At 45.6% G+C, this 11,535-nt stretch overlaps 1 protein-coding gene across 1 annotated transcript; it reads left to right on the forward strand.

Moving 5' to 3' along the window:
• Nucleotides 1–2,435: 2,435 nt before the first annotated feature.
• Neurod6 (neuronal differentiation 6) lies at nucleotides 2,436–5,372 on the forward strand. The gene is made up of 2 exons (XM_048337796.1): nucleotides 2,436–2,731; nucleotides 4,099–5,372. Exon 2 carries the CDS (start codon nucleotides 4,120–4,122, stop codon nucleotides 5,131–5,133), a length of 1,014 nt encoding a protein of 337 aa, XP_048193753.1. The 5' UTR covers nucleotides 2,436–2,731; nucleotides 4,099–4,119; the 3' UTR covers nucleotides 5,134–5,372.
• Nucleotides 5,373–11,535: the final 6,163 nt, after the last annotated feature.

Raw genomic sequence — 11,535 nt, forward strand, 5'->3', positions numbered from 1 at the left:
GCTAAGTCTGCCTGTAACAACTTCTTGTTTCCCATTCTCTCACTTGTTTTTAATTTTGGAGGAAAAAAAAGTGACAAAGACATATAAATAACTGATTAATAATCAGAATAGCTGATAATTACACTGATTATCCCCAACCCATCACTACCCAGGTTTTCCTTTCATAATCAAAGGCAGGAACAATATGGCCCCAAATGTTTTCACCAGTGAACACTCTCTCTCCCTCTCTTCCCTGTCTCTCTCTCTCTCTTTCCCTCTCTCTGTCTGCTGCCCATTTAAATAAATTATAAAATGGATCCTTCTGACAAGCCACACCACTAGTTTGCCATGCCGCTCATTCTTCAGATTTTTCTGTGATGCTTTTGATACAATGCAACTTCTGAAGATTTTGCAAGATTATAATATGGCATCCTACACCCAATCTGTGACATCCCTGCCTACCTGGTGGCTCACATTTGATATCTGTGCTCCTTTGCAATTAAAAATTAAACCATATACAATGACAAACAAAATCCTGCCTTTGACCTAGCTAGAAAAATTCTTCATGCTAATAACATAAAATGGAGTTAGGTTTTGAGTCCAAATGGCTCTGTGAAATTTACACTCAAGAGCAATGATAACATTAAGCTACCAGATGACTTTGGTATGTCTGTTTCTATTTTTAAATATAAGAAGGCCAATTTACCCATTTTAACTTACAAATTTATAGTCTTACTCTTTTTGTTTTTATTGTTGATTAAGAGAGAAAACTGTTCACTTTCACCTAGCACGATTCTTGTTGCCAGCTCCCCCATCTTTTCTAGAACTGTCTAGGAGAAGTCAGGTGACTTTTGGGGGAGGGTGAGAATGTTAGATAGAAGAAGAACTGCACTGTATTTGGTGCCACTGTGAACCCCAAGGGCAGCAAAGCAGTAGAACCCATGCCTTCCTGCAGTGGATTTGTAAGGGCGGCTCACAGGGTTAGAGCCTGCCAGAGATTACACTAATACCAAAAGCATACTCACTCACATCAGAGAAGATTACACAGGCAGGCATCAAACAACAACGCTTCTGTTTGTTTGTTTGTTTTTAAACTTTATTTTCAAGTTCACTTTTTACCTTGGGTGCATTCCCAAAATGAAATGCATGTGGAGAGAAAGAGGTAGAAGTGGAGAGAGGAGAAGGCACGGTTGTCTGGCTTCAGGGTTCAGCTTGTTAGGCTGGCCCGTGTGTAAGCTTTGTACTGCAAAGTAGCAACACCTTCCAGCTGTTATTGAAAAGAACCCCAAAGTGGGGACCACACCTAATAGGGGAAAACAATTGGACACTGATATGAAAACAAGATGATATTTAAATTGATGACAGTCTAGAAAAAGAAATAGAAAGACTTTTTCATTGAGAACAAAGACCAAAAAATAAATAAACAAATCTGAAAACTTCAAAACATAGGAACACTAATCTGTGATTTAAAAAAATCCTCCAAAGAATGCTAAGGAGAGGAAAATAGAACAATCCTAAGTGATCATTTTTATGTTTATTGTGTCTAAAATGGAATGAGAAGAAGCAGGCAAGTTAATGCTTGGAGAGAGGCTAAGGAAGGCATGAGATGTGAAGTTAGTAACTAGTGGAGAGTACAAGTGTGGCTGAGTTGTGTCTGCATCAGTCTCTATACCTGCCTGTGTTTATGTATCTATGTATTACGTATGTATTTACTTTTCTATGTATGTATGTATGTATGCATGTATGTATGTGTCTACCTATCTATCTATAATCTATCTATTTATCTAATCTCCCAAAAAGTTGTGGGAAGATAACTGCAAATGTAAGAAGGAGAACATTTGAGGATGTCTTTGACAAACTACAGATAGACAGAGAAACTATTTTTTATTCCAAATTCCTAAGGAGCACAAAAGTCTTACATGCTATAAAGAACTCACACACACACACACACACACACACACACACACACACACAGACAAACACACATAGGCACACACAGACACACGCATGAGCACAGACACACACACACACACACACACACACACACACACACACACACACACACACTACATGCCATGGAACAAAACAAAGAAATAAGGAGCCAGTGCCGACCCTGCTCTCTGCTGCTCGTCTCAATTTGGTTCAGCACCCAAGCCCAGTGCCTGCCCAGTTCCTTGCCAAGGCTCTCTGCCCCTGGTACCTAGGTGCCCTGGTGCCCAGGTGCACAAAGGAGATGGTGATCCTCACAGAACAACATCATCCCCAACAACAAAAAACTGGCTCACACAAAAGCCCACCTTGCAAATGAATGGCATATTAACGACTTCCTAACTGTGGCACCGTTGGCAGGGCGAAAGTGAGCAAAGCACTAACAACACAGCTCTTTCTCCAGATCGCCAGGGAGAGAGGAGCACACTACTGCAGGCGGAGGGCTGGTGCGGTCCCTCCCTACCCGGCTAACCTCCTGTGTTGATGCATGGATGCTGGTACCCACTTACAGGGATGCCAGATGATCAGTGCAGAATGAAGGTCCCAAGAGAGGATCACATGGCTCTCTCTGCCCTGTGACGTCACTAGCAGATGGCATGAGTACCAGCTCTGGCAGTTGGTATCAATGTCACTTTTTAGAGATCAATGAGATAGTGCAGATATACACAGATCTAGAGGCTCCTGGAGACGATGCGACACTCAGCCTGAAAAGATTTGGAAGACCCAAAATGAAAACTGATTATTGAATGAAATTAAACCTAAGGTAATATAAATAAAGATATACTTCAATTGCTGCTGGCTTTGCATGCAAGTATTTAAAGATACAGTGTCACTGTCTTGGAGTATTTATATGCTCTTTGCCATCTAAAACTTCTTATACTATCTTGTTCTTATTATGTAATTATTACATACTTTCACTGCTATTATGTAGTACTGCCAGTATGTGGACATTACTAATAGTTTGTGTGTGTGTGTGTGTGTGTGTGTGTGTGTGTGTAGGGGGCTACAGATTAATTGTTACATTGAAAAGTCTCTGCTTTAGCATGCCTGTTTGTTGGAAGACTCTAGATGAAAATACTTGCTGCTTTATCCCACAAAAACCAAAAATGCAATTGAAACTCAAATTCTCTTCTTCCCCTTTCATTTGGATTCTAAACACACGCGCACAATTGCAGGGAGAATTCTTGGACCATTCCTGTGGGCTCTTAGCTAGAGGGACACTTCTGTGGCTCATCGAACAACAACAAAAAAAACACTATGAGAGTGGGATTTTTGTCCAGTATGATCTAAACAACAGAAAACAATTATTCATAATAATCTTATATGAAATGTTTTTATTTTAAAATTTGCCAGTGTTTTTTTAAATGTTCACTTGTTTATAAAAACTGACTTATTTCTTTCTTTCACTCTTTTTTACAAATTTGTCTAATCACCTTTTTTTTTTGAAGGCAGGGAAAATAGTGTTCTTTTGCATAATTCTTTTACTGACCAGAAAGAAACCAGTTTTAAAATAGATCCAATTAATCTTTTCTTTAAATTTGTATATTCTAACAGCCATTTACCTAAATTCACAGTTGAATGATTACTGCAAACAGTTAGGATATTTTTTTTCTAAGAAAAAAATCTCACAAATTTGTCAGCTAATGGAGAGATAGCACTTTTCATTTTAAGAACTGTTTTCTCTGCTGTTTTGCTCTCGGGTGAGCTGGAATTAATGAAATTTTGCATTGCTATAGCATGTTTTTCATTTGCTTGAATTCCACAATCCCTTTCCTATATTAAAATCCAGTTTAAACATCCCAGGGAAATGGGTAGGGAGATGCTGCTGAATGAATGCGTCCTGACTTCTTGGCTTTTGGTAATTTGCCTGTGTAAATCAATTCTATTGCAAGCATCAGTGTTTTTGGTTTGGGGGTGGTTTGTTGTTGTTTTTTTTTTTTTGTTTTTTTGTTTTTTTACAATCAGTCTGAACAGACTCAAAATTTTATTTAATGCAAAAAAGATATCCGTCTTTGTATCAGTCTTTCTCTTGTGCTGTGGGGTCTTATGAGTAAGTTATCGAGTATGTCTGAAGTATATATAAACTTGAAAAATGAAATCACTTTAAATATTGTGCTGGCATTTTTTCAGGTAATTTAAGATTAGAGAACCATGTTAACACTACCGTTTGATGAGTCTGTTGTAATGCCAGAATCCCAGATGTGCAGAAAGTTTTCTAGAGAATGCGAGGACCAGAAGCAAATCAAGAAACCGGAAAGCTTTTCCAAACCAGTTGTCCTTCGAGGCAAGAGCCTCAAAAGAGCCCCAGGAGAAGAAACTGAGAAGGAAGAAGAGGAGGACGATCGAGAAGAGGAAGATGAAAACGGGCTGCCCCGAAGGAGGGGTCTCAGGAAAAAAAAGACCTCGAAGCTTCGGTTGGAAAGGGTCAAGTTCAGGAGGCAGGAAGCCAACGCCCGCGAGCGGAACCGGATGCACGGCCTCAATGATGCTCTGGACAATTTGCGAAAAGTGGTCCCCTGTTATTCCAAAACCCAGAAACTGTCCAAAATAGAGACTTTACGGCTGGCCAAAAACTACATCTGGGCACTTTCCGAGATCCTGAGGATAGGCAAGAGGCCAGACCTGCTCACGTTCGTGCAGAACTTGTGCAAGGGTCTCTCCCAGCCGACTACAAACTTGGTGGCCGGCTGCCTGCAGCTCAACGCCCGGAGTTTCCTGATGGGGCAGGGGAGCGAGGCCGCGCACCCCACCAGGCCGCCCTACTCCACCTTCTACCCTCCCTACCACAGCCCGGAGCTGGCCACCCCCCCGGGCCACGGGACGTTGGAGAACGCCAAGTCAATGAAACCCTACAATTACTGCAGTGCGTACGAGTCCTTCTACGAGAGCGCTTCCCCCGAGTGTGCCAGCCCTCAGTTTGAAGGGCCCTTAAGTCCTCCCCCAATTAACTATAATGGGATCTTTTCCCTGAAGCAAGAAGAGCCCTTGGACTATGGCAAAAATTACAATTATAGCATGCATTACTGCGCAGTGCCGCCCAGGGGCCCTCTGGGGCAGGGCGCCGTGTTCAGGTTGCCCGCTGACAACCCCTTCCCCTACGAGCTACATCTGCGCAGCCAGTCTATCACCATGCAGGATGAATTAAATGCAGTTTTTCATAATTAATGAGGAAAATGAAAATAAACGGTGGTCATTCACCCCCCTCCCAGCCCTCGTCTAATTAAGGCGAGGCAGATGCCCGTGGGCTGAGTAATTGACACAACTCTGTCTAAGGTGTTCACTAGTTTTTCAAGTGTGCTCCAACTGCCGTGAGAATTTTCTATGTAATAAAAAAAAAAATCTCGTTTCTTATGAGAACTTCTATTCCTTTCCTTTTGTCTGTAAACCACTGTGAATCTGTTTCTACTGGCAGGACTTTTTTTTTTCTTGTTTTATTTTCTCTTAGATTCACTTAATTTGTTTGAACAAGGTGTCTGAGAAAATAGTGTTGAATGAAGACACACACGGAGCCTGTCTTTTCCGGTTGTACAGTCATTATAAAAATGCATGATATTAAAATCAGATGAGTCAAATGATGTGTTGATGATTATTAGGCATTATATATCATGTATCTCTGAAAAGGGACACAGTAAAATATGGAGACTATCACTGAGCCAACAATGGCTTTGGACATTTGCAGCAAGACTTAAAACTATGTAATTTTCTGTCTGTTAGGGATGAGATGAAATGTACCCCCATGGACAACTATGTCTCTTCAGTGTCTATAAAAGAGGGCAAGGGGAGGTGGCACCCTAATTTTAGAACAATTATTTCCATCCTACAGAAAATGATTTCCCTGTACTTGTAGTGCTCAGAAATTATCCTCAGAGGTTTGTTAGCCCGGTAGGTAACTGTGGTCTGTCCACCCCTCATTTTTAAAGCACTTAAACATAGATATTTCCCCTTGTAATGGCCATCTATCAGCCATGGCATATGATATTATTTTGGGACATGTCTGCCACATCCTCCCCATTTCAGAAATACTTCTGAATTACAAAACGTATTGAGCGCAAACAAATTTCTTAAACAAAATGGCCAGAGAGCTGACAAGACTTTCCTTTCTCGAGTATCTTAAATGAAAGAACGGAGCCCAGGAGGGTTAAACATCTTGGGGAAACAATGATAAATCCTGGTAACCTTCAACTCCGGCCTAAATTCGGTGGCAAATTTCCAGCAAACATCACAGTGGGTGTTAAAAAAGGGAAGGTTTTTTCCCGCACCGTTTAAATGTCTGGCCGATTAAATGCTAAATTCTGGGATTAAAAGTTTCGCTAACAAAAGACCACCCCAAATTTAAGTCTACAGGGCCTGGGAGCTGGCCTTCTTTGAGCCGGCCTAGAGGCCTCAGGTGGCCAGGACTCCTGGCAGGAGCCGGGGCCCTGGAGCGGCTGCGGCTGGCAGAGGCCCAGGACGCGCGCCGGCGCCTGTGGCAGTGGCCGTGGCGAGACGCGCGGACCCTGGTACTGAGCCAAGGCCGCTATTGCGCGCCGCGCGGGCGGCGGAGAGGGCGAGGGGGGTGCAGGTGGCCGCGATCCCGCGGAAGCCACGGGCTCCGGCTGCACACCCGCGCGTCCCGCCCGCGGCCGCGCTTCGCTGTTCCCTCTCCAATCTTCACCTCCAGGTCCGGGGGTGGGGTGGGAGGGAGCGGCTGCCAGACTGTCAGGACCGACAAAGCCTGGCATCTTTGCGGCCCCAGACCCTGGCGGCTCCTGGGGGAAGAAGGGGAAGGCGGGGTAGCGGCTCCAGCCCAATCTGCCTACCTATCTCCTTCTAGCATTGGTGCCCTGTGTGACTTGTCCCTCCTCTTGCCTGGCCCTGGGACCCCGGGCGGCAGGGCTGAAGCAGGCTGAGCTCGGTCAGCATGCAAATTAGCACTGATTCTGTCCTGGCTCCAGGAGGGACTCAACCCTCAGCACTGATTTGGTCCGGGCTCCAGGAGGGGACCGGGCCCTCTGGGTAGAGATGATAACAAGATAGACAGCGGCCTGTCCCTCCAGTGGGTCTGGGCCAAGGAGTGGTGGCCCTGGGCCCTTCTTTACCACCACTGCCTCCATAGGCCCACAAAGCCCAGGCTCCCTGGACGACCGGGGTGGCCTGAATTCCTTTAAAGTCACCTCAAACACTAGGAACTCAAAGGTGGTCATCGCCCACGTGGTCACAGCCTCCACTGTGAGCCAACAGGACAGTGAGGAAGAATCTGGGAGCAGAAAAGTCTTGTTTTGTTCTTTTTCGAGGGCCCCCATTAGTCCTTAACACATGGATGTGGTCCCGTGGTCCCCACCTGTCCTGCAGGATGCAGGTGTGGTCTTCTGGCACCCACCAGGCTACAGGGTGCAAGGGTGGTCCCCTAGTCCCCCCAGTCCTGGCTGCAGGGTGCAGGGTGTGGGCTCCATGCAAGGGACCAACCGCAGGGCACAGCATTGCCCCTGTGGATGCTCAGAGTCTTGTCCCTCAGCTTCTGGAACAGTCTTTCCAGGGACACAGATCCTCTCTAGGAAAAGACGCTGCTGTGGAAGGAAGTCTTTCTCTTCCTCCCTTCTGCCAGGCAGGGGGTGAGGAAGACACTGGAAAGAATCAACCCTGCAGGAACTGCCCCTTGCCTCACAGAGCCACTCATGAGAAACTCCAGCTAAAGAGTGGGGTTTGGTGCACACACCCTGGAGAAACTTGCTGTGTGATTGGCAGCACAAGCCCAAGGCATGGGCCCTGCTTCCATGACTGACTGGTCCTGCCCTGTCCTTACCGTGTGTGAAGGCAGCCTGCTGGGCAGACTTCCCCATCCCCATTAGGCTAGAATGCTTGGGAGACCCCTGTGCTAGTGGAGACTCACCCAACTGGCCTCTGTCTGTCACCATCCACCATAGCCTGGGGGGAATGGTAAGACTTGTTCACTCACACAAGGATCTTCCCACGTGGGTCAGGCTCGCCTGTCTTAAGTTGGCCTAGGTGGGATTCTTGCATTTTCCTGCAGCCAAGCTTCCCTATACCTCCAAGAATTTCTTCTGAACTTCTAGTAATTGCTGACTTGAAGTAAATTAAGTGTCTTTATTTTTAAGCTGGATTTCCCAGTCTGTATTTGTCTTCTGTGCTTTCTTCTCTGTTTGCTCTTGCATCTTTTACAGATCTCTCTGTCTCTCTTTCTCTCTCTCCCTTTCTCCTCACCCTCCTGCACACATTTTCTCTTTTGATGTGTCTGTATTATCCTCAGTGTGGGCCTCCATTCTCAAAGTTACCATAAGACCCAAAATAGCTAGCTATTAGAGCTCTAACCTTGTTCTCACATCCTCATTAAGAAGAAAGGGTCAGTCATGATGGTGCATACCTGTAATCCCATGTACTCGGGAGGTAAAGTTAGGAGGACCATAGTTTCAATTTGGTCCAGGAAAGAAGCATAAAACTATAAAAATATAGTAAAAGGGTGTGGCATGGCTCAAATGGTAGAGCACTTGCCAAGCACATAAGAAGCCTAAAGTCCAATCTCAAGTACAGCCTTACAAGAGGAAGAGGAGGAGAAGGAGGAGGAGGAAGATGAGGAGGAGGAAGATGAGGAAAAGGAGGAGGAGGAGGAGGAGGAGGAGGAGGAGGAGGAGGAGGAGGAGCAAGGAATTAGGAGGATAGCAAAAGAGAATCCAGCCAGCTGTCCAAACTCCTTTAGAGAACCTAGTGCAAAGATTTCTACTAGGTCCTCTGGGTTTAAGATAATCCGGGAAACACAGAGTGTGTTGCCACCTGGAATAAAAGCATGTCCTGCAGTAAGAAAGGAGAAACCGGGTGTTGGTAAGGCCTCTAGCTATGCCTGTATGCCCACCATCCAGTCCAACCAAGTCCTTCCTCCCTCACCTGAACCTCCCACTTCTCCCCAGCATCCTCCCTCATCCACCTCATCTTTCCTGGCCCTCCCTCACCCTCCCTCACCTATCCTCACTTTTCCTCCTTCACCCTTCCCTTACCCTCCTTCATCTATCCTCACCTTCCCTCTACCCCCCATCCAGGAAGAACATGTAGGGTAGATGATTCACTCCAATCTCTTGCTTGAACCACCTGGCTCTCTGGTGCTCAGTCACTCCACCCCATGGGAGCTGAGTTCAAATCAGTGTCCTGTTACAACCACAGCACTGCAGTGTTTTTCCTGGTCTGTGTTGGCCTCACTGCGCTTCTGACACCTCCCGGGTGTGGGATGTAAGGCAGTCTCCCTCTCCCACAGGAACCCTGTCTCTTAATCAGACTCCCGATGGAAATCCACATTTAGAACGAAGTCCAAATTCTTCCCAGAGTTGTGTATGGCAAAGACATAGTCTCTAACCTGTTCCCTCATGGTAAGTACTTAATAGGATCTCTAACCAGATCAAGGAGTCAGCCATGAATATAAGACTTCCTTTGCTAGCTGAAGAAAGAATGATGACAAAACACTTTTTGCATCCAAAACCCATCCAGGCTCTCATGCTTGTTCTTTAGTATCGACCAGATCCAGTGTGGCTACAGCTTTATCACCTATCTGATCCTTTGTTTCTCTGGTCCTTCTTCTAGCTCTGCCAGTCAACTGAGGTGCCAAATGTTTTAATATTTACTCCTATACCATCACAGGGTCAGAAAGAGGACAGGATCCAGGGAGCTGAATCTCAAATTCACATGGGCTTCCATGCGAAGCCCCCAGGCCCCGGTACATTGTGAAGACTTCTTCCTGCCCTGAAAACCCAGTTCTATTGTGGTCCACTCATTTTTTTTCCTATCTAGGTAATATGATTTTTGATATCTTAGTAGGTTATACATTGCTATGTACTACACTGCGTTGACTAGATTACAGACAGTTTGACAACCAGGTCAGTAATTAATCCTCTCTGCATCTTTGCTGTGCATGCTGAGCATGTACACAGCTCTTGATTGGGGATTGGGGTTGGGATCTAAGCTCAGGTCTTGATACACAGACAAAACAGGCCAACTTCTCACCACCAATAAGGGTTGATGCTGAGCCCCCACAGCAAAGTGTAGATTTGTCACCTCTGAAGTGAGAATAAGGCACAGATGTCACCGAGAGTTGTGAAGATGAAGTGAGATCGTGGATGAAAACCACTTAGCCTGCGTCCGGATTCAAGTGTGCACCCCATCAATGAGGCCAATGTGCTGGTGCAGTACACATTCACTAACTCCTATAAGATGTGGATGAAGTGCAGGCTATGTTTATAATATAGTGTTTATTGATGTATTTTACAACAGCATGAAGTCCTAGTTCATCTGAAATGGATTGTTTATACACACACACACACACACACACACACACACACACACACAGTTGTATGTATAATCCAGTGTCAGATATCAGGAAGCTGGAGAGCCTTCAATCTAGAAGACACCTGTGGCAAAGACAGGCTAGAAAGGCCAGAAAGTTCGGGCTTGCAATGCCTGGAGCCCACTTCTGAGCTCGAGTGCAGTTTCTGTGAGACCCCATGACAGTCGAGGTGAGGGCTCACCACACCAACATCCACACCGAATCCCAGCCAGTTTCCAGAGCTAACTTTTGCAGTGGTGTTGGAACCTCTTGGACATCAAGTCAAGCTCCTTCCTCTTTCCTCCAGACTCTGGCAAAGGCAGTGCTACAGCTAAGAGCTCTGTAAGAAGATGGGGAAGAACAGAGATGCTGTGAGCAGCAGGAAGGAGAAGAGGAGCACAAGTTAAGACACCTTATGAAGTCTAATGTGGGAGGATAAAGAAAACACTACCTTGAGTGGCACCCCTACCCAGCCCAGCCTACAAGAATATGACAGTGTCCCATTCATTAAGACTCCCAAGCTTTCCCAGGCACACAATCTCACGGGTATATGTTTGTTAGAACAGCTGTTCTCAGGATCCTCAACCATCACTCAGCTTCTCCAATGCACAGTCTGTGTAGGAACCTGAATGCCAGTACTAGAACTATTTCACACCAACATGTTGCTCAGTTTCCCATTGCTATAAGAAAGATCTGAGATAAATTATCTAATAAAGAGAAAAGGTTTAATTTGGTTTATACTTGGAGGTTTCAGTCCTTGATCAACTGGCCCTGCTGATAATGTATTACAGAACAGAGCTGTTTACCTTGTGGCCACAAAAAGAAGAAGAAGGGGAGAAGGAGGAGGAGGAGGAGGAGGAGGAGGAGGAGGAGGAGGAGGAGGAGGAGGAGGAGGAGGAGGAGGAGGAGGAGGAGGAGGAGGAGGAGGAGGAGGAGGAGGAGGAGGAGGAGGAGGAGGAGGAGGAGGAGGAGGAGACAAAGAAGAGGAAGAGGAAAGAAGAAAGAAGAAGAGGAAAAAGAAAGAAGAAGAAGAAAGGGAGAGAGGAGATTAGGAATCCGTGATTCTATTAAAGGGCAACCTCCCTCAATTGATCCCCTACCATTCTCTACTTCTTAGTGGCAACCAAGGGTGCCATGAGCCAAGGACTAAGCCTTGAGCAACATGAGTGTGCAAGAGATGTTCTATATGAAACTACAGCACTAAGAAATGAGCATTTTCCAGGTGCTAGTGACTCACACCTGTAATCCTAACTACTCAGAAG

The sequence above is a fragment of the Perognathus longimembris genome, chromosome 2, assembly GCF_023159225.1.
Source record: "Perognathus longimembris pacificus isolate PPM17 chromosome 2, ASM2315922v1, whole genome shotgun sequence".
Lineage (NCBI taxonomy): Eukaryota > Metazoa > Chordata > Mammalia > Rodentia > Heteromyidae > Perognathus > Perognathus longimembris.

Coding starts and splice junctions, on each gene's coding strand:
- Neurod6 (XM_048337796.1), top strand. CDS start 4,120: ATGTTAACACTACCGTTTGATGAGTCTGTTGTAATGCCAGAATCCCAG.